Genomic DNA, 27,780 nt, shown 5'->3' on the forward strand with positions numbered 1-27,780 from the left:
TCCTCATCTAGATAATCCAAATCCTGTCAGTTTTTACAGATAATACTCATTTGGTTTTCCTGAATTTCAGAACAGCTTTTCTTTCCTTTGGCGCACCGCCCAGCTTGTGGGATTGAACCCGGGCCCTCGGCAGTGAGAGCGCAGAGTCCTAACCACTGGACCGCCAGGGAATTCCCTCAGAGGAACTTTGGTGATAGCTTTTCCAGGTTCATCTAAATAACCTGCCCCATCCTGAAACCTCCGAAAGGTAACTGAGTACTGCAACAGGTTTCTTAATGGACCACAATTTAACTGCTTTGTTTTTATTTGATTCTCTCCATTCAGTTCCACTGTAAAACAAACCAACTGCTGAACACCTGAGCCTGCCTTCCCCCACCCCAGACTACAAAGCATTCTGCTCCCACCAGATAAACTATATGCAAAAATCAATAGTCTTTACTCCCAGATCTGTCTTTTCCAGTTGTACCCGCTATTATAAATATGCAATTTATTAAAAATAACAAATTAAGAATACAAAAATTTTCAATGAAAACTAAGTTGTGAAAGACATTCACTTCTAATCATGACTAAATAACTGCTGTGACTTGCCCTCCCATTGTAAACAACTAGAATATTAAACAAAATATATAGGGGAAAAAGACCCTTTATTCAGACATTGGAAAACAGGTAGTTCAGACCTATTTGACTTCCCTGAGTGAAGACAAACAATGAAGTGAGCCCTAAGGTCACTCACTCCAGCTTCTTGTCTGGAGGCTTTTCAGAGTATAGCACAAGCATAGCAAGGTGATTCTGCTGAGCTAAGGAGACAGAGGTCAGAGTCTGGGGAGGCTGGGGTGAACAGAATTTACAGGACAGGGCACCAGAGATGAGAGCATAGAGAAAAGGCACCAGAAATCTATACAAAGGGCTCCTTGAGTCATTATCTGAATACTGAACTGCTCATGCGTGGGGTGAATCTTCATGAGGCTGGGCAAGAACAATTACCCAGGAACTATAAATTAACAACCATCAGAGATCACACAGGCTGGGAGACATTCACATTCCTGCCAGGCTGAGGAGAGACCTTGCTGAACTACTGGAACATTCAGAGAGACCTTTAATGGGTCATGTCTTAGTAGCAGAGCTAAACTAGTCCTAGAGTAAGGCCTACACTAGACCTGCCTAACAAGGTTTTTAAAAAAGTGTTGAAAGGATCAAACTGATCTTCAGGTAACTTGTTGGCCAAAACAAAAATCAACACTCTTAAAATACACAGAATGACACTGAATAACATTCTGCTGCATATGGATATACAATTGTTTTCCACTACAAAGGCCTTGTGCCTTTGTCAAAACTCAGGGTTTATTTCTGAACTCCCTTCTCCTTCCATGGACCTATTTCCCTATCTTGATGCGAATATCATGCTGCTTTGATTATGCCATATAATAATTCTTGAAATCAGGTAGTGTTAGCCCTTTAACTTTGTTCTTTATCAGAGCTGTCTTACTATTCTAGATTCTTTGCATTCCATATCAATTTTAGAACCAGCTTTGGCATTTCTACAAGAAAATCCTACAGGAATTTTGATTGAGATTGTGTAGAATCCATAAATATACCTGAGTAGAAATAACATCTTAATAATGTTGTCTTCTGACTCAATCTCTCTCCATTTCTCTCCATCAAATTTCCTGTGTTTTCTCTGTTTAATATTTTGTAGGTTTCAGTGTACCTGTCTTTTACATCTTTTGCTAAATTTTATCTTTATTTCACATTTTTTGAAACTGTGGCATAAATTTCACTTCCTGTTTGGTTTTCATATTTCACTTTCTAATTGTTTGTTGCTAGAATACAGAAATATAATTAATATCTGTATATTGATCTTGTATCTTGCAACTTTGCTAAACTCACTTACAGTTGCTTTTATTGTAGATTCCATCAGATTTTCTATATAGACGATTATGTCACTTGTGACTAAAGACTGTTTTACTTCTTCTTTTCCAACATGGATGCCTTTTATTTGTTTTTCTTCCTGACTATACTGGCTAGGACCTCCGGTACAATGATCAACGGAAGTGGTGGGAACAGACATCCCTGTCTTATTTCTGATCTTAGGGGGAAAGCATTCACTCTTTCACCATTAAGTATGACAGCTGTGTATTTTTTTTGTAGATGCCCTTTGTCAGATTAACCAAGTTCCCCTCTATTCTGAGTCTGCTGAGAGTTTTCATCAGTAATGGATGTTAGGTGTTGCCAAAATCTTTCTTTGCATCATCTACTAAAATGATCATATGGTTTTTCTTTTTTAACTTATTAATATAACAAATTACAGTGACTGATTTTCAAATGTAATGTAATGGAAATTTTTTGTTCTAGTTCTGTAAAAAATGCCATTGGTAATTTGATAGGGATTGTACTGAATCTCTAGATTGCTTTGGGTAGTATAGTCATTTTCACAATATTGATTCTTCCAATCCAAGAACATGGTATATCTCTCCATCTGTTGGTATCATCTTTAATTTCTTTCATCAGTGTCTTACAGTTTTCTGCATAGAAGTCTTTTGTCTCCCTAGGTAGGTTTATTCCTAGGTATTTTATTTTTTTGTTGCAATGGTAAATGGGAGTGTTTCCTTAATTTCTCTTTCAGATTTTTCATCATTAGTATATAGGAATGCAAGAGATTTCTGTGTATTAATTTTGTGTCGTGCAACTTTACCAAATTCATTGATTAGCTCTAGTAGTTTTCTGGTGGCATTTTTAGGATTCTCTGTGTATCTTGTCATCTGCAAACAGTGACCGTTTTACTTCTTCTTTTCCAGTTTGTATTCCTTTTATTTCTTTTTCTTCTCTGATTGCCGTGGCTAGGACTTCCAAAACTATGTTGAATAATAGTGGCGAGAGTGGACATCCTTGTCTTCTTCCTGATCTTAGAGGAAATGCTTTCAGTTTTTCACCATTGAGAATGATGTTTGCTGTGGGTTTGTCATATATGGCCTTTATTATGTTGAGGTAGGTTCCCTCTGTGCCCGCTTTCTGGAGAGTTTTTGTCCTAAATAGGTGTTGAATTTTGTCAAAAGCTTTTTCTGCATCTATTGAGATGACCATATGGTTTTTATTCTTCAATTTGTTAATATGGTGTATCACATTGATTGATTTGCATATATTGAAGAATCCTTGCATCCCTGGGATAAATCCCACTTGATCATGGTGTATGATCCTTTTAATGTGTTGTTGTTAATCCTTTTAATGTGTAGTATTTTGTTGAGGATTTTTGCATCTATATTCATCAGTGATATTGCTCTGTAATTTTCTTTTTTTGTAGTATCTTTGTCTGGTTTTGGTATCAGAGTGATGGTGGCCTCATCGAATGAGTTTGGGAGTGTTCCTTCCTCTGCAATTTTTTGGGTGAGTTTGAGAAGGATGGGTGTTAGCTCTTCCCTAAATGTTTGACAGAATTCACCTGTGAAGCCATCTGGTCCTGGACTTTTGTGTGTTGGAAGATTTTTATTACAGTTTCAACTTCATTACTTGTGATTAGTCTGTTCATATTTTCTATATCTTCCTGGTTCAGTCTTGGAAGGTTATACCTTTCTAAGAATTTGTCCATTTCTTCCAGGTTGCCCATTTTATTGGCATAGAGTTGCTTGTAGTAGTCTCTTAGGATGCTTTGTATTTCTGCGGTGTCTGTTGTAATTTCTCCTTTTTCATTTCTAATTTTACTGATTTGAGTCCTCTCCCTCTTTTTCTTGATGAGTCTGGCTAATGGTTTATCAATTTTGTTTATCTTCTCAAAGAACGAGCTTTTAGTTTTATTGATCTTCGCTATTGTTTTCTTTGTTTCTATTTCATTTATTTCTGCTCTGATCTTCATGATTTCTTTCCTTCTGCTAACTTTGGGTTTTGTTTGCTCTTCTTTCTCTAGGTCCTTTAGGTGTAAGGATAGATTGTTTATTTGAGATTTTTCTTGTTTCTTGAGGTAGGCTTGTATAGCTATAAACTTCCCTCTTAGAACTGCTTTTGCTGCATCCCATAGGTTTGGGATCATCGTGTTTTCATTGTCATTTGTCTCTAGGTATTTTTTAATTTCCTCAGCCATCTCTTGGTTATTTAGTAACGTATTGTTTAGCCTCCATGTGTTTGTGGTTTTTACATTTTTTTCCCTGTAATTCATTTCTAATCTCATAGCGTTGTGGTCAGAAAAGATGCTTGATATGATTTCAATTTTCTTAAATTTACTGAGGCTTGATTTGTGACCCAAGATGTGATCTATCCTGGAGAATGTTCCGTGTGCACTTGAGAAGAAAGTGTGATCTGCTGTTTTTGGATGGAATGTCCTATAAATATCACTTAAATCTATCTGATCTATTGTGTCAGTTAAAGCTTCTGTTTCCTTATTTATTTTCATTTTGGATGATCTGTCCATTGGTGTAAGTGGGGTGTTAAAGTCCCCCACCATTATTGTTTTACTGTCAATTTCCTCTTTCATAGCTGTTAGCATTTGCCTTATGTATTGAGGTGCTCCTATGTTGGGTGCATATGTATTTATAATTGTTATATCTTCTTCTTGGATTGATCCCTTGATCATTATGTAGTGGCCTTCCTTGTCTCTTGTAACATTCTTTATTTTAAAGTCTATTTTATCTGATATGAGTATTGCTACTCCAGCTTTCTTTTGATTTCCATTTGCATGGAATATCTTTTCCCAACCCCTCACTTTCAGTCTGTATGTGTCCCTAGGTCTGAAGGTGGTCTCTTGTAGACAGCATATAGATGGGTCTTGTTTTTGTATCCATTCAGCAGGCCTGTGTCTTTTGGTTGGAGCATTTAATCCATTCACATTCAAGTTAATTATCGATATGTATGTTCCTCTGACCATTTTCTTAATTGTTTTGGGTTTGTTTTTGTAGGTCCTTTTCTTCTCTTGTGCTTCCCACTTAGAGAAGTTCCTTTAGCATTTGTTGTAGAGCCGGTTTGGTGGTGCTGAATTCTCTTACCTTTTGCTTGTCTGTAAAGCTTTTGATTTCTCCATCGAACCTGAATGAGATTCTTGCCAGGTAGAGTAATCTTGGTTGTAGGTTCTTCCCTTTCATCACTTTAAATATATCATGCCACTCCCTCCTGGCTTGTAGAGTTTCTGCTGAGAAATCAGCTGTTAACCTTATGGCAGTTCCCTTGTATGTTGTCATTTTTCCCTTGCTGCTTTCAATAATTTTTCTTTGTCTTTAATTTTTGCCAATTTGATTACTATGTGTCTCGGTGTGTTTCTCCTTGGGGTTTATCCTGTATGGGACTTGCTGTGTTTCCTGGACTTGGGTGGCTATTTCCTTTCCCATGTTAGGGAAGTTTTTGAATATAATCTCTTCAAATATTTTCTTGGGGCCTTTCTCTCTCTCTTCTCCTTCTGGGACCCCTATAATGCAAATGTTGTTGCATTTAATGTTGTCCCAGAAGTCTCTTAGGCTGTCTTCATTTTTTTTCATTCCTTTTTCTTTATTCTGTTCTGCAGCAGTGAATTCCACAATTCTGTCTTCCAGGTCACTTATCTGTTCTTCTGCCTCAGTTATTCTGCTATTGATTCCTTCCAGTGTAGTTTTCATTTCAGTTATTGTATTGTTCATCTCTGTTTGTTTGTTCTTTAATTCTTCTAGGTCTTTGTTAAACATTTCTTGCATCTTCTCCATCTTTGCCTCCATTCTTTTTCTGAGGTCCTGGATCATCTTCACTATCATTATTCTGAATTCTTTTTCTGGAAGGTTGCCTATATCCACTTCATTTAGTTGTTTTTCTGGGGTTTTATCTTGTTCCTTCATCTGGTACATAGCCCTCTGCCTTTTCATCTTGTCTATCTTTCTGTGAATGTGGTTTTTGTTCCACAGGCTGCAGGATTGTAGTTCTTCTTGCTTCTGCTGTCTGCCCTCTGGTGGATGAGGCTATCTAAGAGGCTTGTGCAAATTTCCTGATGGGAGGGACTGGTGGTGGGTAGAGCTGACTGTTGCTCTGGTGGGCAGTGCTCAGTAAAACTTTAATCCACTTGACTGGCGATGGGTGGGGCTGCGTTCCCTCCCTGTTGGTTGTTTGGCCTGAGGCAACCCAACACTGGAGCCTACATGGGCTCTTTGGTGGGGCTAATGACAGACTCTGGGAGGGCTCACACCAAGGAGTACTACCCAGAACTTCTGCTGACACCGTCCTTGTCCTCACGGTGAGACACAGCCACCCCCCGCCTCTGCAGGAGACCCCCCAACACCAGCAGGCAGGTCTGGTTCAGTCTCCCCTGCGGTCACTGCTCCTTCCCCTGGGTCCCAATGTGCACACTACTTTGTGTATGTCCTCCAAGAGTGGAGTCTCTGTTTTCCCCAGTCCTGTCGAAGTCCTGCAATCAAATCCCACTAGGCTTCAAAGTCTGATTCTCTAGGAATTCCTCCTCCCGTTGCCAGACCCTCAGGTTGGGAAGCCTGATGTGGGGCTCAGAACCTTCACTCCAGTGGGTGGACTTCTGTGGTATAAGTGTTTTCCAGTCTGTGAGGCACCCACCCAGCAGTTATGGGATTTGATTTTGCTGTGATTGCGACCCTCCTACCTTCTCATTGTGGCTTCTCCTTTGTCTTTGGATGTGGGGTATCTTTTTTGGTGAGTTCCAGTGTCTTCCTGTCAATGATTGTCCAGCAGCTAGTTGTGATTCTGGTGTTCTCACAAGAGGGAGTGAGAGCACGTCCTTCTACTCCGCCATCTTGGTTCCTCTCCCCTCACCTTCATTTTTGAAAGATATTTTGCTAGGTATAGAATTCTAGGTTCTAGTTATAGAATTCTATAGAATTTATTTTAGTACTTTAAAGCTGCTGCTCCACTGTCTTCTTGCTTGCACTGTTTCCAACAAGAAATTTAATATCATCCTTATGACATGAAAAAAAAAAAATGGCCTTTTTTTCCTTATCAACACATACATATTCTTCTGACTTCCTAAATGACTGAATATTATTTCATTGGTTACATTATAATTTGTTAACTATTCACTTAATTTAGCTCGTTTCTAGTCATTTTATTATAATAAACAATGCTGTAATGAACATCTTTACATATTTAAGCAAATACAGCCATACAATAAATCCCTTTAAACAGAATTGCTGATTCAAAAGAATTGTGATTTAAAATTCTGATGAATGTAAATAAACTGCCCTATAAAAAGACTGAAAAAACTTTTACCAAAAACATATGAGATTGTTTACTTTTTCCACATTCTTGCCACTGGGAATTCTCAAATGTTTATTGGCATTCTCTTAGGTGAAAATTGTACTTGTTAATTTGCATTTCTTTAAGTATGAGTGAGATGTTAATCTTTTCAGGTATTTACATTTTTTTTCCTGTGAACTCCTTTTTTTCTTTATCCTTACTGTTTTGTAAGAGCTCTCTGCATACTAGTATAATTAACCCCTTGTCATATGTTATTAATATTTCTTCTGTGTTTGATGATTGTTTTTTTTTTAGGATATCTTTCCATACAATTTTTAAAAAATGTATATAGTTAGTTTTATCATTCTTTTCCCTCCTGGCTTCTGGTCTTGAATTGTTCTTTACAAAGGGTTTTTCCAAGATTATAAAAAGATTCACTTGTCTTTTCTCCTAGAACTTTTCTTTTCCTTTAACTCTGGCCAGACTGGAATTAAATTTGGTATAAGGAATGTTATAGGGATCCAGCTGTTTGTGTTTTTCACTATTTATTATTTACTCCTTCTTTCTGCCATCAATTTGAGATGCCATATTTATCACAGACCTACCCCCATATTCCCATTGTATCTGGCTTCTACATCTAAACCCTTTATTCTGTTTCACTGATTTATCTGTCTATTCCTGTGCCAATACCAACTTATTTTAACTTCTATTGTTTTCTAATTGCTTTCACATCATGTAGAGCAGGTTCCTGCCTCTCTACTCTCCCTTTGTTTTATTTTTCAGAATTTTCTTTGTTAGTCTTTTATATTTAGTTTTCCAGCTGAAATTTTATATCATTCTCATAGCTAACCTCCAGCCTTATAAAGCAAAACAAAACAGAACAATTAACAAATACACAAAAATCTGTTTTTGATTGAGCTCTCATGCATTTACAGAATAATTTAGGGAGAAGTAAGTTTCTTACAATGCTGAATCTTTATGGTCAAGAATAAGGCTCTTCTTTCCATTTATTCAAGTCTTTTTTATGTCCCTCAGCATAATTTTTACACTTTCTTCTTACAGGTATGGCAATTTCTTATTAGGTATATAAGCAGGTATTTCCTCTCTTTTGTAACTATTATAAATGGGATCTTCTCTTATATTTTGTAACTGGGTAATACTTATGTATATGAAAGGTATTTACTTTTGTCTTCTTTTGGTTTATTGAATTTTTAAAACTTTTTAGCTGGAAATAATTTCCGATTTATAAAAAAGTTGTAAAAATAAAACAAAGGATTCCCCCATTGTTAACATTTTGCCACCACTTAAATCATTCTATCTGCCTCTTTATATATACATACACATGCACACAGACACATATACACATAATGAATAACTTGCATACACCATGCCTCTTTACTTACTAATACTTAAGAGCATATTCTCTAAAAGCAAGGACACTATCTTACATAACCAAATTATTAAATTAAGAAAATTTAACATTGATACAATATTATTCTTTAATCTACAGTCCATATTTCAATTCTGCCAACTGTCCCGCCATCTATTATTTTGTAACCAGTACTCCTAGGTTCTTATTATTTCTGATAGTTTTTTAGTTCATTCTTTGGGGCTTTATATATAGGAACAAAGAAATAACATCTAAATATATAATAATTTCCTCTATTTATTCTTCTGGTTATAATTTCCCAAAGCCTATGCTAGGTTAGTCACACCACAAATAGGTCAGATATCTAAATTTGAAAAGGGTTCTGAAACTATTCTCTTAAAAGTAAAAGTACAGGAAATATACCAGCCTATGAGGCAGAAGTTCAGGATCCTAGTTATATTACTAATGAGCTGTGCAGTGCTGGGGAAAATCCTTAACCTCTCTGAACTTCCTCATCAGTAGAATGAGAAAGTTGAGACATATAATCTCTAAATCCTTTTTTAGTACCAGGATTCTATATTTTTGTAAGTTACTTATTAAAGAAATAAAGAAATAAAATAGGCCTCACCATTTTTCCCTGCAAGTTTTCTGTTTTTCCTGATCTGTTCTCCACTCTTGAGTCTGGATGAATGCACAGTCTTCCCTTTACCTTCAATCCTTAAAGCAGGATTCTGCATTCTTGAAAAATAAATGTGCTTTTAAAATTACGATCATGTTCTCCACAACCGTTCAAAGAGAATCATACCGAATTTTTGACTAATTCTTTTTTAAAACTCAAAGGTATTTTACTGAGCTGTTGTCAAGCAGGATAGCAGTTTTAAATATGGAGATGGCTCCTGAGTAAACTGCAGATAATTCTGTGACAGACATGCCAGTCATTATGGTTTCTTTGTCTTTGTGCCACCTATGGGTTTCTCTCCTTTAGGGATAGTCACCTATAAGTGAGTATTCTGAGGCTCCTGTCCCTCACTCCCCATGCTGGCATGCCACTATCCACTCTATTCACAACTTCTAGGAAAAAAGAGGCAGGCAAAAAAAAAAGGACTTGCCCTGTGGTATGGCACTGATCAAAAACTGTAAAATACTGGCATAAAAGCATATATGGGTAGGTTTATTTTGGTTCTCTCTATTCTGAGAGCCCCAAAATAAACCTACCCATATATCGTCAATTAATCTATGACAAAGGAGCCAAGAATATAGAATGGGGAAAGGACAGTCTCTTCAGTAAATGGTGTTGGGAAAACTGGACAGCCAAATGCAAGAGAATAAAGCTGGATCACAATCTTTTTTTTTTTTTTTTTTTTTTCCGGTACGTGGGCCTCTCACTGTTGTGGCCTCTCCTGTTGCAGAGCACAGGCTCCGGATGCACAGGCTCAGCAGCCATGGCTCACGGGCCCAGCCGCTCCGCGCGGCATGTGGGATCTTCCCGGACCGGGGCACGAACCGGTGTCCCCTGCATTGGCAGGTGGACTCTCAACCACTGCACCACCAGGGAAGCCCCTGGATCACAATCTTACACCATATACAAAAATCAACTCAAAATGGATTGAAGACTTGAAAGTAAGACTTGAAACAACAGAACTCCTAGGAAAAAACATAAGTAAGCACCTTGACATCATTCTTGGCAATGATTTTTTGGATTTGACACCAAAAGCAAAAATAAAGAAGTGAGACTACATCAACCTAAAAAGTTTCTGTACAGCAAATGAAACTAACAACAAGATGAAAAGACAACCTACCAAATGGGAGAAAATATTTGCACATCATAGACTTGAAAAGGGATTAATATCCAAAACATATAAAGAACTCATACAACTCAATAGCAAAGAGAAAAGCAATCTGATTAAAAAATGTGAGAGGAACTAAAAAGACATTTCCAAAGAAGGCATCCAAATGGCCAGCAGGTACATGAAAAGGTGCTTAGCATCACTGATCATCAAGGAAATGTAAATCAAAACCACAATGAGATATCATCCCACACCAGTCAGAATGGCATCATCAAAAAGTCTACAAATAATAAATGCTGGAGAGGGTGTGGAGAAAAGCGAACCCTCTTGCACTGCTGGTGGGAATGTAAATTGGTGCAACCACGACAGAAAACAGTATGGAGATTCCTCAAAAATTAAAAACAGAACTACCATATGATCCAGCAGTTCCACTCCTTGGTATTTATCCAAAGGAAACAAAATCACTATCTCAAAATAATATCTGCAGTCCCATTTTTACTGTGGCTTTACTTACAATAGTCAAGACATGGAAGCAACCTAAATATCCATCTATGGATGAATAAATAAAGAAAATGTGATACACACACACACACACACACACACACACATACACACACAATGGAATGGTATTCAGCCACAGAAAAGAAAAAATCCTGCCATTTGCTAGAACATGAATGGGCCTTGAGAGCATTATGCTAAGTGAAATAAGTCAGAGAAAGACAAATACTGTATGATCTCACTTACATGTGGAATCTAAAACAAAAAAACAAAAAATCAAAAAAACAAAAACCCTAAACTAATAGATACAGAGAACAGACTAGTTCTGGAGGTAGGAGACGGTGTGGGTGGGTGAAATGGGTGAAGGTGGTCAAAAGGTACAAACTTCCAGTTTTAAGATAAATAAGTCCAGGGGATGTAATGTACAGCATGGTGACTATAGTTAATAATACTGTATTGTACATTTGAGAAGTTGCTAAGAGAGTAGACCTTAAAAGTTCTCATCACAAGAAAAAAAATTTGTTAACTATGTGTGGTGAGAGATGTTAAAGAAAGAAAATTAGCATTAAGCTAAAATAGAACAATTTCCCATTACTTTGTCTTAAAAAAAGAAAGTAAAAGAGTTTTCTGGGGTATTTTTAAATTGCAAAATAAATAAAATAACAAAACTGAAAAATAAAGTTCTTTACTTAGAGGTACACTGACTCTAATGTCCCAAACACAGAATTATGTATTAGGTTGGTAGCATACCTGAAATTCTCAGTTGAAGAGTTATTATTTGTTTGATCCTCACAGCCAAGTATTTTGGGTAAAATCTTTTCTGGCATCTTATATATGTCATCTGTGGGCTTTGCATCTCTGCCTACTTTCAGTCTGGACGATCTCCTTAACACACATGGAGTGTCCTGGTCAGAGCTATTTTCCACCGGCTTTGAATTTCCCTTATTATTTAGTGGATCACAAGAGGTGACATTTTGATGAACCAAAGTTTGCAATCCAAATGGATTTGGGTCTTCTAGACTCTGTAATAAGATGTAAATACATACACAAATAATTACAACAATGCAAAAAAATAAAATAAAATTAGAAGAAATTAAGTTTTATCTTGTCCTTTGATTACACAAAAATACCATATAAGATGGAAATACAAAAACCCATAGACATATGTGAACATAATGTAAATTTTATCATAGTTAATGTAACAAATGACAATGCAGATTTAAAAGCCTAGGACAAGAAAAGCATAAGTAAATATTATTTTTATCAATAGTCATCCTTAAAACTCAAGGATAAACCTAAGGTCACTCTGGGTGCTTTAATTTCATAGGAAATGGGTAGCACGAAATGATGAGAGACACATAAAAAGAGTAGTACTGTCACGCCAGGCCAGATCAGTGTTCTATTCAGCCTAGTATTTTGTTATTTGATAGCAACAGTAAGAGATATTTGTGGGATGAGATACTACATAACTTCCATTATATTGATTTTAAAAGGTTAGCAGTATATCATGAAGGGCTCTAACTTCCCCTTAAAGTTAAATCCATTATAGATTTAATTTTTGTGGGGATACATATTTTTATACATATCACGTAAACCTCTCTTGAGCTTATTTATATATCCAGCTTGCAAAGCTTCTCAAGGTAACAAGTTTCATATTTTATTTAAAATATTTATTTATTTATTTATTTGGCTGCACCGGGTCTTAGTTGCAGCACACGGGGTCTTTGTTGCCACATGTGGGATCTTCATTGCGGCATATGGGATCTTTAGTTGTGGCATGCAGGATCTAGTTCCCTGACCAAGGATCGAACCCGGGCCGCCTGCATTGGGAGCGCAGAGTCTTAACAACTGGACCACCAGGGAAGTCCCACAAGTTTCATATTTTTATTATAGCTAAGTAAAAGAGTATTTACTTTGATTTGTTCTAAATCAATCTCTTTTCTACTTCTAAGTAGACTTTTTTTTGAAGACCTCCTAAGTTCATGCTCACTCTATCAATACCAGTCATAATTTTCTGCACTTTACTCATATTACCTCTTTTTAGATTAGAATCCTGGAATGTTTAACTTAATCTTCATGCCCTATCCCCATGATTAGTTTCTCTTTTTCTGGATTTTTAAACATATCATTATATCTGTTTTGAAATTTTTTGACCAGAACTGCATGCAGTATTATTCCAGGTGTGTATGTTATAACCTGAGCTTAGTATTATGTTATTTAAATCTTCCAAGAAATGTTCACAGGAGCATTTTGGTAATAGCCAGAAGGAGGATAGAAAAGAAAAGAAAAAAAAATCCAAATGACCATCATTAGTGAATTGGTTAAATAAATTATATTATTATACACACACACACACACACACACACCCACCCCCATAGAGTGGAATACCATTCAACAAGTAGAAAGATTTAAGTAGTGCTACTTTTGTTGACACAGAAAGATAACCACGATGTATTATTAAATTTTAAAAACAAGTTGCAAAGCATTATGTATAATATAATCCCATTTATATAAAATAAACTTACATAGAATTATGCATAGAAAAAAATGGAGACATGCAGCAAACTGTTAACAATGATTATCTCTGGAAAGTGGAATTGTGGGAGACTTCCTCTTACTGTAATGTTTGATTTTTTTTTTTTATAATGAGGATGTGTTACTATTATAATCAGGAAAAAATAAAGATAATTTTTAAAAAGAAAAAAATTGTCAACATGAAAAAGGGACTTGGCAAGTGACAGGCCACTCCAGGGTCTCCAAGCGTAATAGTCCAGGAATTCTACACCTAAGAACTGTGTCACCTGACAGTATCCTCAGACACAGTATGCAAAGTTGTACTGAAGCCAGGCATAATTTTCTCCCTCTCCTGGCAGTCCAATTGCATATATTTTACTTCCAACTAGAAACTGATGTGGGTATCTTACCTCTACTCTGCACCCTAGGCAGACATAGTGATTTTCTGAGCTAACCGGGAAAATTCTGGTAACAAATTTTTTCCTTCTTCTATATAAGCAATGTAATGATGATATATCTTCTCAGGTTTTCAGAGGAGAAACTTATCTATTTTAACTTTTAACCCCTTGAAAACTCTACCCCGGGAACCTCAATAAAGGTAACTATATGCTTCAAAGTCAAAAAGTATCTTCTGAGTGTTGGTAGAATGTTTGAATTTAAAATAAAGTATATGGGCAATGAAGACTTGTTAAAGGTCACTATAAAAGGCAAAATCATAGACTCATACTTGCACTTACTTGCTGCACTGAAAGATGCTTGTCCTGTAGCTCACCTAACTTGGAATCTTGTTCAAATGGTTGAGTAGAACAAAGAGTCTCAAAATTCACCTCTGCTATTTGTGTACAATCTTCATCAGTCTGAGACATACTGGGCTCCACTCCTAAACATTCATTTCCAGCACTGAGACTGGTATCTCCCTCTTTTCTGTGACAGATGGGTTCCACCTTGGCTTCTGACAACGTGTTTAAGGCTGCTAACGACTCAGTTGGCAATGCATCATCCTTTGAGTTTTCTAGTAAATCTTTGTGACATGTCAAAGGTATTGATATGGAACTCGAAGAATTGCTCAATGGGTTCATCAACTCTCTACATTGAAAATCACTCATTATTCTAATCGGTCTTTCCTCCTGGGTGATTTCTGGTGATGTCAGTAACTTTTCTAAGGTAGACACAAAAGTTTCAAGAGAGCTTTCTTCATCTTTGGTTTCTTCAGAAGTCATGGTCAATGTGACGTCCTTGCTAGGCTCCTTCTCTGGCTCTATTAACAAGTTCTCCTTTACAGCAAATGTACCAAGTTCTTTAATAGTAGTACTTGAGAGAAGGCTTATTTCAGGAGAGTCTCTGTCTCTACTTAGTTCCTGTATATTCCAAATAGAATTTACATCATTATTACATATACAAAAAAGTGTTTAAAATGAAAATGTTAGTTTTCTAGTTCATCATGTTGCTAAGTTACCACCAAAAGCTTTATCAACTTTCCTCCCTTCCATAAATAAAAATACTCTTTGTTGGGGCTTCCCTGGTGGCGCAGTGGTTGAGGGTCCGCCTGCCGATGCAGGGGACGCGGGTTCGTGCCGCGGAGCGGCTGGGCCTGTGGGCCGTGGCCGCTGGGCCTGCGTGTCCAGAGCCTGTGCTCCGCAACGCGAGAGGCCACAGCAGTGAGAGGCCCGCGTACCACAAAAAAAAAAAAAAAATACTCTTTATTACTATCCTGTACCAAATTACTAATGACTGTGAACACATGGTTAAACATTTAATAGTAGACCAAGGGTAAAATTGGCCGGGCCATAATTACAGATGGCAAATTATCTATTCAGCTAAGTTTAAATTATCTGGGCTAAGGGAAGACCAGAGATAACATGGATAGTTAAATCAACAGATAATCTAAAAACTTCACTGCAGTTAATAGTTGAAAAATTCTCCCTTGCTAAAAATCCCTATTGAATTTTATTAATTAACCAGGAATAAAATTGGTGTAGTTTCACCTTCCTTTTATTCCCCACCTCTGTACGCATATGTAAATGTGATGTAAAAAGGCCAAAGGACAGGTGGTCAGGGAGGAGAAAAGGAGAAATGAAAACAGTCCTATGTAAATATTACAAGCTCTGGCTATAAATCAATGGTTCTGACTTATGGTTGTTTTAAACAAAAAACACAAAACTACAAAACACAAAATGACTATTATCTTCAAAGACATCACCTCAATAGGTTATACCTGTTCTCACAATATTTCCAATGATCAAAATATTATTAGACTTCCTCTTTTGAAAGCGCTTTCAAAATTGTTTATAAGCCATTCAAGAAAATGTCTCAATAACTTAAAGGTATTAAACTTTTTTTCAACATTGAAAACTGTTAATTTGCTTGACCTTAAATATCAGAATGGGTTTCAGTGACTTCTGCCTGTTTCTAAAAATCAAATCCACCTTCACTGACACATCACTCTTCCAGAATGCACTGTAACTTGTAAGCCCTCTAATACTATGATTTGATTTGAATAAGGGAAGTGAAAACCATTTTATTCTCCCTCTCTTCCTTTTCTACCTGCCACCATTTATATTCTCTGTACATAGCATCCAGAGCTTAATAAGATATATTTATTAGCAATGCAAACTATAATTTGCTCAGAAAGATAAAAGAAATTTAGAAGGAATTGAAGAACTGGATCCTATCCATTCTTGAAGTCACGTTCAAGATCTCCCTCTTATCTGAAGTCCTTATATCTACTAAATTCAAGGCCTTAGATCTAATAAAGTATGTATATATATATATATAGAGAGAGAGAGAGAACTCTGCCCTAAAGGAAATTAATTCCTAAATTAAGATTGAAGGCATTAATACATAAGACATTAAATAAACTATAAATTGTGCTTCGCTGCTGGCGCAGTGGTTGAGAGTCCGCCTGCCGATGCAGCAGACGCAGGTTCGTGCCCCGGTCTGGGAAGATCCCACATGCCGCGGAGCGGCTGGGCCCATGAGCCATTGCCGCTGAGCCTGCGCGTCTGGAGCCTGTGCTCTGCAACGGGAGAGGCCACAACAGTGAGAGGCCCGCGTACCGCAAAAAAAAAAATAATAATAAAATAAATAAATAAATAAATAAACAAACTATAAATAATGTCAAAAACACTGCATGAACTCAAATGAATGGCATAAACCATAGCCCTAGTGTAACAAGAATAAGTTTTCTGGGGGGAAAGAAAGAGAGGCAGTGAAGGGTTTTCAAGATTGCCTGAAAAATGCTCGGTTAAACAAAGTTAAACAGATTTATTTACTACAAGACTTTTCAAAACGTGCACTATAAATCTCTGAGGAGACTTTAGGATACAGTGTTCTCTAAACTTCTTTGTTCAAAAAAATCCTTTATTCTCAGAAAATCTATTAATGTCACAGGAGGCAAGTGATAGGGAAATACTGATATAGTGAATAAGCAATGTTAAAGAGGGAGCAATTACTTTGGTCAAGATCACCACAGTCATCTGAGACAGATCCAAAGAGGAGAAGGAACTTAAGCCAGAAATTAATGATTTGTGAAGGCGTAAAAGTAGGAAAAACACGTATTTCTTAAGCACCAACTAGGTACCAAACACCGTGAGCCATCACTGCTCTCAGTCCTCACTATAATCCTATGAAATGAGTATCACTTTCCGTATATTACACATGTAAATGACACACTTGCCCTTGGAACACAACCTATGTGGTTCCAAATTTTATGCTCTTTCCCTTGCTTTCTGGCTCCTGACTTAAACAAAGGCATGGAGGTGGGAATGTGTAAGGTATACCTGAGATGAAGTAAGGTACAGGTGTATGACAGGGTTGGCCTGGGGAGGTCCTTGATTGTTGGAGTCTGTTATGGGCAGAGCCAATCTTATAGTCCTCTGATTTCCCATAGCACCAAGCAGAAAGCAAAGCCAAAACAAGCCCTCAGGTACATGGTTACTGATTAGTAACTGGAAGATGGGAAAGCAGTATCCAGCAGGAAATATTAAAGGAACAAGGGTAATAGACAAAGCAACAGAAGGCATTTTTGCTATTACATCTCAGCAACTAGTTTGATATTAAATTATATGCTTCTCCTCTAGATAAAGAATAAAAGACTTATAATGCTAGATAAGAAACACAGATCAAGAAAATTCTATTTCATTAGAGATAAGGAAGAATAAATACTGAAATGGGTCTCCACTACAGATGTAAGAAAAGTGTCCTCGCGCTTTCTGTCTGACTGTGGCAGCCCAGACTGAATGCGGTAATGCAGGGAAAAATTTTTTGCAACTCGCAAAAAAACCTGTGAACAGTGAAAGCCTGCTTTATTCCAAAGACAGATATACAAGAGTTTACGAGAAAAGTACTGGAAAATTATTCCCCTTAAAAAAAAACAAAAACACTGAAATGGGTTGTTACATAATTCTATCTATTGAAATGGTTTAGTCATATTCCTGCCTAGGGGAAAACTTAAATGAACTTGATACTTTAAGCAACATAATGTTTTTTAAAAAATCTAAACCCAAGATTTGAATAGCTAATTTCTATTATACAGACCAACCTTTTCTGGGTGTGTTAACACTTTAGGATCTTCAGCCTCAGGTCCTAGAAGATAACATTATATGTTTTCATTCCAGTTTTATTAAAGCATTAAAACATATTGTCTCACTCAGCATTTCTTAATCATATAACTTGAAATGACTCCCTCATTCATGTGATATATCAAATATTTAATAAATATTATACCAATTTATTGATATAAAAGTATGTTGGCAATAAAATTATTAAATTCTTCCATTCCTTAAAAAAATATTTCACATGAAGCCAGGTAATATTATAATTGTTTGGAATTAGTTTAGTTAAAAACCAACCTCTCTACTTTGGCTGAGTTATCCTAAGTATTCGCAACTACATGGAAAAATCATATCTACCTTCTCTGTGTCATTATCATCTCCATTACAGGTAACAGAATTTAAATGAATTCATGCTGTTGAGTTAGGCATAAAAAGGAACATTCATGTAGCGGCCAAAAGGAATCAGGAGATGTCCTAAAGGTACATGTATCAACAAGTCTCTATTTCTTAAAGTTATTAAAAATTTTTAAACATTCTACGATAGTTGCTTTTTTTTCCTGTATTGAGACTACCTTTTGAACACTACTAACATTTTTTGAGTATCATTATGAACTCATGATTTTTTTTTCACAAACTTATTTCCATGAACCAAAATCATGTTAGTTTTTTTCCCCAGCTAATTTGTCACAGGTTGGCCAGTGGGAGCACAATTGACCTAGCTCTTTACCCTTTTAGCACTGCCCCTTGACATCCTTGAAAGCATTTTTGTTTTCCAACAATGGTAAGATTTTCAGACCCATCCTAATATCTTCAAGCTCCAAGACAGATCAGCTATCCTTTTAGGATCCCTGGTTTGCTTGGCATTTGTACACCCATAGCACCCATACACCTGGCACTTAGCAGGTTCAATAAATATTTGTTAAAATAATGAATAAATAATATTACAGACCAAAATCCAGGCACTAGGAGTGCATGCAAGAGTTGGTGATGGCGTTAAGTGGTACTGCTATTGTTGTAGTAGCAACAGATCAGAAGACAGAGATTTTAAAACTTAGCTTTTCAACTTCAAGTATCACGTCCTTGTGCCTTTTCTTATAATACAAAGTTTCAATGACCACTAAGAATATTTACTACACTGTCATACAACATACATAGGTGGCACTTCAAAGTGAAAGACAGCTACCCTCTAATACAGCTGAAATCAAGTAAATGGCCTGCCTAACTGCCAGTCAAGAAAGACAGACATACATATTAAGAATGCTATGAATAGAGAAAACAAACATTGTTTTCAAATTTGAGCCCCCAAATTACAAGTCAAAAAAGTAGATGTGGAGGAGTAGGTATTGACTGCACCTGAGCTCTTCGCATATGGGCAACTTTAAGCAGCATGATTCCAAGGTAAACAGCAACACTGATTTCATATGTAAAAATGTATGGAAGCAATGTATAGTAGACCAGCCTAGTTGTAAATAAATCCATATCTAATTAAGCCTTCTATTTTTAGGCAAAGACAAATTCACTTTATATGACTCTACTCATAAAAGTGTACCTTGAATACTCTGGTGGTTCAGTGAAAGTTCAGCCTGGGGAAATGACACAGTGAACGCTGGACAACTTTTTCTAATCCTAAAAAAAAAAAATCAATCAATTAATTAATAAATACATATAAAGTTTCAAATGGAAAAAACCCCACTATTTCTCATTCAGATACAATTTAAACTTCTTTTTAATTTAAAGGAATTTCAAATAGGATCAACTTTTTTTGCTCCAATTACTAGCAATTTGTTAACATTTAAATTTCAAATGGCTGCAAAAATGGAGAGAGCCAAAAAAATTAAGGAATGAACTTTAGGAGTGTAGACAAGCTAAACTACATTTAGGTCTGAAAGTAACTTTGGAGATGACTGTCTACCAAATAGAAGGGTGGAGTGAGAGAGAAAAATTGGTCCTAATTTATGAAGCCTGACTACTTAAATCCTCAAATACACTGAAAGTTTGTCATTATAGCTTGAGATGTAAGTGAAAGTCACTCATGAGAAAATTCTCAGACATTATTTACCTTTCTTGTATTTCACAGCAGGGGAAAAAAAGGTAGGAACTACGGAAGGGAAGAGGTTGTGAGCAAAATAAAGGTCATGCTTAATCTACAATTTCGATCATCTACCCTGGGATAATTAAAAGTTGGCTGTAAGCTGGGACGAAGTAAGAAAGTAGCGTTGGCATATATACACTACCAAATGTAAAATAGATAGCTAGTGGGAAGCAGCTGCATGGCACAGGGAGATCAGCTCAGTGCTTTGCAACCACCTAGAGGGGTGGGATAAGGAGGGTGGGAGGGAGACGCAATAGCGAGGGGATATGGGGATATATGTATATGTATAGCTGATTCACTTTGTTATACAGCAGAAAATAACACAACACTGTAAAGCAATTATACTCCAATAAAGATGTTTTAAAAAAGTTGATTGAAGAAAACCAATCAGTTAACTATTTTTTCTCAATCTAATTTACTATACAAATGCAATCAAGATATCTTCCTTTAAAAAAAAAAAAAAGCCTCTTGTTCCAGTTGTTTTAAGAACAGTTTTTATGAACCAGGCATAGCTACTTGAATCCTAAGCAATAATAATAAATTGAACATTCTCTCCTGCCTAAAAAAATAGAAGTGATCAGTATACGCTATCTTGAAAATGAAACTGCTCATATAGAATAACTTCTATGAGGCAAATAGAAAAGAATGCCATTTTTTTCCCTAAAACATGATTCTTTGAGTACAAGCTGATTTAAAATAAAACAAAATCGTAGTTTGAATCAACAGCAGAATTTTTTCCTTAATTATAAAAGAGAATTTAACACAGAAGTTTTGAAAATAGAGCAAACTTTCATCTAAGGTATTAAAAAATAATTATTTATATTAGGCAAGACTGCAAACAACATACATGTCCAATATTAGCGAAATGATTAAATGAATTACAGTATAGTAAGTTATACAATGAAATATTATGAAGTCATTAAAATTCATGTTTTTATAAAATATTAATGATGTGAAATAATAATTACGATAAACACTACTTAAAATTTGAAAACAGGGGGAATTCCCTGGTGGTCCAGTGGTTAGGAGGCTGGGCTTCCACTGCATGGGGCATGGGTTTGATCCCTGGTCAGGGAACCAAGATCCCACAGGCTGTGTGGTGTGGCCAAAAGAAAAAAGAAAGAAAGAAAAAAAACCCAGGAAACAAAAGTATCTGCAGAATAATCCCAATTTTGTAGAAAATATGAACAAAACAAAAATATATAGAAAGCCTAAAATAAAATGTACCAAAATGTTAACAATTGTTCTCTCCAGGCTGTGAGACCATGGATGCTGCATTAGTCTTTCTTAGTCTTTTTTCTTTTTCCACTTCTGTAGATAAACTTATATTGCTGATATATTCAGTAAAAGGATTATTTTAAAATAGTGATTCTCAAACTTTTGGTCTTTGGACTCCTTTACACTCTTAAAACTTAGTGAGGAACTCAAAGAGCTTTTGTTCATGTGGCTTCTATTTATTTATATTTACATATTAGAAATTAAAATGGAGAAAAATGTTAAATAATCATTAATTTTTAAGTAACAGTAATAATCTAATATATTATTATATTGTTATGAAACATTTTTGCATTTTCCAAAATGAAAAAAAATTTAGTGAGCAAGTGGCACTGTTTCACATTTTAAAAAATCTCTTTAATGTATGGCTTAATGCAAGACAGCTGCCACGTGAACTGCTACAATACATTCAATCTTTTGCGATATATATATATATATATTTTTTTGTGGTACGCGGGCTTCTCACTGTTGTGGCCTCTTCCGTTGTGGAGCACAGGCTCTGGACGCGCAGACTCAGCGGCCATGGCTCACAGGCCCAGCTGCTCCACAGCACGTGGGATCCTCCTGGACCGGGGCACGAACCCATGTCCCCTGCATCAGCAGGCGGACTCTCAACCACTGTGCCACCAGGGAAGCCTTGCGATATATTTTTTTATTTGAAGTATATTACAAAAATCTGGCCTTATACAGATATGCAGTTGGAAAAGAAAGGAGTACTTTAGCAGCCTTTTAGGATAATAGTGCATATTCTTTTTAGATAACATACCAAAACTCTAAAAGCAATAATTTCCTTAAAGGTTACTGGAAATGTGAAAATTGAAACAAAAATCAATGAACTTTTATATTGGTTTACGCTGCACTTTGAATGGATATTTTACTTGTCTGTGGGTGATGCTGTGACATTATGCATTGGTCTTTCAGAAAATACTGATTTGCTGAGTTATGCAGCTCTTCCCTATATTGATCTATTTCATCATAAAAATCTCAAAAAGGTCACCTTTGTAAATATTTCCACTGATCTTACCAGAAAGTTCAAGAAAATGTCTGCCATATACTCCACTGTGAATAACCAGTTAGTTATACTTCCAAGTTAAAAAAAAGGTGAAATTATTTTTTTTTTTACTAATCTTATAACTCAAACAAGTGCACAAGTGCTCTTCTTAAGACAACTATCACACTTTACACAGAAGCGTAAAAAGATATATATTCAAGGGTAGAAATTTAATAAAACTAATAACTTTTCTGCTTCATCAAATGCACTAAGTAAAACTGGCCTTTTTTTTTTTTAAACCGCTAGTACATGGCTGTGAAAAATACGGTGACTACCAGTCCTATTTGGTGCCACTGCCCTGATGCCTACTAAGGCTCCAGCTTTTTATCCACCATTTGCTTTAGCACTGTAAGTGCAAATGTCAATACCATGAAATAGGCAAATAATGTGTTAGCATTATTATGAAAATAGTTTTGACCTCACAGATCCTCTGGGAAGAGCCTCAGGGACTCCCAGGGCGTCTACAGGCTTTACTTTGAGAACCATTGTTTTAAAAAAAATTGAAAGGATAAGGTCTCTTTAAGTATAATAGTTCTATGAAAGTCTAATTTCAATAAGCTCTACAAATTCTTCCCTCATGCTATGCTATAAATTTGCTTTTTAAGTAATATTAGAGAATCAACTGATTCAGTCTTTCTCATGAAATGAAACTTATCTACAATGTTCGTAAAATAACATATATTTATGTTGCTAAAGGGACAATTATTCAAAAATATACAATAACTCTAAAACTCTTAAGAAAAAGAACACTTATTTTATATGTGTAAAATGACAAAAAATATCTATAATATAATAATGCCCAAATCATTATACTTACTGTAACGGAGCTTCATTTTGTTCCATTTCATCTTGAGGTTGCTAGAAAGAAAAAACAGTAGTTTTTTCCAACTGAGGAATACTAAGCTAATGCAACAAGCTAAAAATTTAACATTTAAGATATGTTATTCTTTCTTAGTATCTTTTTTTATTGTGGTAAAATATATAAAACATAAAATTCACCGTTTTGACCATTTAAAGCTCTGTGGCATTATGTACATTCCCATTGATGTACAATCAACACCAACATCCATTTCCAGAACTTTTTCATTTTCTCTAACTGAAAGTCCATACCTATTTAAACACTAACTCCCCATTTACTCCTCTCCCAACCCCTGGCATCCATGATTCTTTCTGTCTCTGTTTTGACTACTCTAAGTGCCTCACATAAAAGGAACCATACAATATTTGTCCTTTCGTGACTGGCTTATTTCACTTAGTAATGATGTCTTCAAGGTTAATCCTTGTTGTAGCATGTATCAGCATTTCTTTCCTTTCTCAGGCTAAATATTATTCCATTGTATGTATGTACCACACTTGATTTATCTACTCATCTATTAATGGACACCTGGGTTGCTTCCACCTTTTGGCTATTGTGAGTAATGCGTCTATGAGTGTGGGTATACAAATATATTTTCGAGTCCCTGCTTTCACTTATTTTGGGTATATAACCAGAAGTGGAATTTCTGGATCATATGGTAATTATACGTTTAATTTTTTGAGGAATCACCATACCATTTTCCATAGCAGCTGTACCATTTCATTCTACATTTCCCACCAGCAATGAGCAAGAATTCCAATTTTTCCATATTCTCATCAATACTTGTTATTTTGTTTTGGTAATAGCCATCCTGATGAGTGTGAGATGGTATCTCATCATGGTTCCAATGTGCATTTCCATAATGGTTAAAGACACTGAGTATCTTTTCATATGCTTATTAGCCATTTGCATGTCTCTTTTTTTTTTGGCCACGTTGCAGTGGCTTGTGGGATTTTAGTTCCCCAACCAAGGATCGAACCTGGGTCCCAGCAGTGAAAGCGCCAAGTCCTAACCACTGGACCACCAGGGAATTCCCTACATCTTCTTTACTAAATGTCGATTTATGTCCTTTGCCCATTTTTTAATCAGTTGTTTGCTGTTGTTGAGTTATAAGAGTCTCCATATACTCTGTGTATCAATCCTGTATCAGATATATGATTTACAAATAATATTTTCTCCCTTTCTTTGAGTTATCTTTTCACTCTGTTGATAGTGTCCTTTGATGCACACAGGTTTTTAATTTTCACGAAATCTAGCTTATCTATTTTTTATTTTGTTGCTTATGGTTTCATAGTCAAGAAATCATTGCCAAATTGAATGTCATGATACTTTCCCCCTATGTTTTCTTCTAAGAGTTTTATAGTTTTGGCTCTTATGTTTAGTATTTTGTTTTAATTTCTTTCTGTAAAAGAATTTGTGGAACTTAGGTAAAGAGAAAGGGAGTGTTCCTTCTTTTTATTCCTAGCATTTCCCTTTTCTTAGTTCATTAATCCATAATAGTTCTGATGAGCCACTCTTGTCAGGTTCTGAGTTCTAATATTTCTCCTGAGGGCCAAAAATCATACAACCTTTGTGTTACAGTGTTAAATGCTTAATGGATTCTGCCTAATTCTCAAGTCATGCCAGAAAATCTGAAGTTGTTGTGTCCCTTTCAAAAAAGATTAAAATGTTCTGATAAAATGTTTCCATTTTAAGATTTCATAGCACACTGGCTTTCATCGCTTTAAAAGGAATTCTTACCTTAAATATATTATTAGTATCAAAGAAGATCTTTACAAAAAGATCTCTCTTTGGGAGACCCTCTATGTTTGTTTCTATGATCAATAATAAAGCTTTCTGAAAATATGTAAAGCCATTAGCCTGAACTTCCAAGCATTTTTGATCACTGAAACAGCCATAATAACAAGAAAACACAAAGTAATCTGAGAACTTAAATCCTCTCCAATTAATAATGTTCATTGTTATTTATTGATAGTGCATCCTTATAGTGCTCAAGGTTATCACATTGGTTCCACATATACATACTTCCTAAGTAGACTTTGCAAAAAGCTCAGAGGTCCAGAGTGAAGAAGGAATTTCAAGAAGTAAACCTAGGGACTTCCCTGGTGGCGCAGTGGTTAAGAGTCTGCCTGCCAATGCAGGACACAGGTTCGAGCCCTGATCCGGGAAGACCCCACATGCCACAGAACAACTAAAGCCATGCACCACAACTACTGAAGCCCGCGTGCCTAGAGCCCGTGCTCTGCAACAAGAGAGGCCACTGCAGTGAGAAGCCCGCGCACCGCAACAAAGAGTAGCCCCCGCTCGCCGCAACTAGAGAAAACCCGTGCACAGCAACGAAGAGCCAACACAGCCACAAATACGATAAATAAATTTATTAAAAAAAAAAAAAAAAAGAAAGTAAACCTAGATATTCCCAAGGATTAATTAAACAGGGTACACTTATGTACTTACTTGGTATTTCTGAGTCTTCACAAAGCAATTCATTCAAGTATCTGTAACACTCATTTCATTCATCTTACTAAAGGACCAGTAAATTTTCCAATTGAGGGCTAATTTTTCATTTGACCCTACCCACATAAGGAAAATACAAAAGATAAGAGAGCAAGTAAGCAGAAAGTCTGCTCCTGACAGCTGATTTTTTTTTTCCTCTTCCATAGGTAGAAATACCCCTCAAGAGGTAATGCCTCGGAATATAATGGGGGTTGGAGCTGTTCATTTGTTGATTAACAAAATGTAAGGATACACTTCAATCAATTCTTTCTTAAGGGGTACAAATAGCTATCTATGCTTTTGATACATGTGACATTTTTCTCCTGCCCCTACGAGGGCAATAAAGTGCAGACATTTAAAAAAAAATCTGTTGGGGGTGGGATGTGAGAGGTGAAAGAAGGTTTAAATTAACTGTATTAATTTAGAGGATCTGGGAAAGGAGCAAATCTGTTTATATGTCCTTAACCAGAAAACAATACTCTACTATCTGAGATCATTTTCTTCAACTGAATCATGGATTACTGGGAGAGGAATGGAAGCCTGGCCAACCTGATCAGCCTGACCAACCTTGGCTCTCCATGAGGCATGAGATGTCTCACACAAACTATCCTCACATTCCGCAGAACAGAATACACATTCCTGATAGTCAGCGTTTTAGTGATCTTGATGAATTATTGATAATGTTTGCTTAAAATACCTTTCTCTCAGACTGAGGTAGCCAAATTCGGTTATCTATACAAATATTTTTTATTATTTCCAAATATCCACATGATTGTCTTCTAGAGAGTTTGATCTGGACATATGGTACCACCTCTACATTGCTTCAGCGTTAGTAATGCTAAAATGATCATTTAAAACTCCACTGAGTAGTATCTAAATACAACTTGAACACAAAGTTATTTAACCACTGAATGAGAAATATCTTTACTCTGGCTGAGTAAGGTGCCAAAGACCTGTTTTCATCCATTCCTTCCCAAAATATTCCTAAGCAATTGCAACTCTGGGCAGAGACAGCAATTCTAGGACCCTAAGAATTAAAGCAGGTCAGGATGGGTTAGTCAGGAAAAGGATATCAAAGACATTAATGATCAGCATAATAGAGTCAAGGGGTTCCCTAAGTTTTGAAAACTCACCTTGAATTTGAGTGGTCCAGCTATTCATGAATCAGAGAGGTAGCTAGCAAGAGAGAGTATTACCTGCCTACTGGGGCTTAAAAAGACCCTGCAGGATTCAAATTACTACATATAGAATGGATAAACAACAAGGTCCTACTATATAGCACAGGGAACTATATTCAATATCCTGTGATAAACCATAATGGAAAAGAATATGTGTGTGCATGTGTGTGTATATATACATATATATATATAACTGAATCACTTTGCTGTACAGCAGAAATTAACAACATTGTAAATCAACTGTACTTCAATAAAATAAATTAAAAAAGAAAAAAGACCCTGCAGTATATATATATACATAATCTCTCCATGAGCTCTGGTCTTGCCAACCATGATCCTTCTTCCATTACACAGTTGTCGAACAAGCCTGTGCTTGTTTGTTTCCCTTTCAAGGTTCTCTTAAATGTTCATTTTAACTGATTTCACCACTACATATGGATAAGGGTGGAAGGTGGAAGCTGCTTAACGGAGAGGAAAAGTGAATTCAACCTGGATTCATACCTCTTAGACAGCATTTCAGTGAGTAGAAGATGGAAGAAGCAGCCTGATGGTAATAATCACAAGATTGAATTAATCATTATTCCCTATCAAACAAGTATTTTCCAGTATCCAAAAATGATTACAGTAAGATCAATGATGCCTGCTATATTAGTCAGGGTTCTCCAGAGAAACAGAACTAACAGGATATGTTTATACATAGAAAGAGATTTATTGTAAGGAGCTGGATCATGTAACTATGGAAACTGGCAAGTCCAGATCTACACTGTGGGCCATCAGGCTCAACACCCAAGAAAGCTGATGGTATAGATAAAGTCCAAAGGCCGTCTGCTGGATAATTCTCTCTTGCTTAGGGAAGCTGGTCTTTTTGTTCTATATAGGCCTTCAACTGGTTGGATGAGGCCCACCCACATTATGGAGGGCAATCAGATTTACCCAAATCCAGTGATTTAAACGTTAATGTCATTCAA

At 36.2% G+C, this 27,780-nt stretch overlaps 1 protein-coding gene across 3 annotated transcripts in view; it reads right to left on the reverse strand.

Annotated features, from left to right (window-relative positions):
- ANKRD31 (ankyrin repeat domain 31) overlaps nt 1-27,780 on the reverse strand; it is a 127,609-nt gene that overhangs the window by 83,764 nt on the left and 16,065 nt on the right. For all 3 annotated transcript variants that reach the window (XM_022594713.2, XM_022594678.2, XM_022594698.2), the window contains exons 4-9: nt 23,103-23,143; nt 19,417-19,493; nt 17,855-17,898; nt 14,052-14,672; nt 11,551-11,822; nt 9,144-9,253 (exon numbers count right to left, since the gene is read on the reverse strand). In XM_022594713.2, coding sequence (XP_022450421.2) covers nt 9,144-9,253; nt 11,551-11,822; nt 14,052-14,672; nt 17,855-17,898; nt 19,417-19,493; nt 23,103-23,143 — 1,165 coding nt within the window. The remainder of the gene's footprint in view (nt 1-9,143; nt 9,254-11,550; nt 11,823-14,051; nt 14,673-17,854; nt 17,899-19,416; nt 19,494-23,102; nt 23,144-27,780) is intronic.

Source organism: Delphinapterus leucas, chromosome 3, assembly GCF_059928025.1.
Source record: "Delphinapterus leucas isolate spDelLeu-1000000601 "Yukka" chromosome 3, BTC_Dleu_Yukka2, whole genome shotgun sequence".
NCBI lineage: Eukaryota > Metazoa > Chordata > Mammalia > Artiodactyla > Monodontidae > Delphinapterus > Delphinapterus leucas.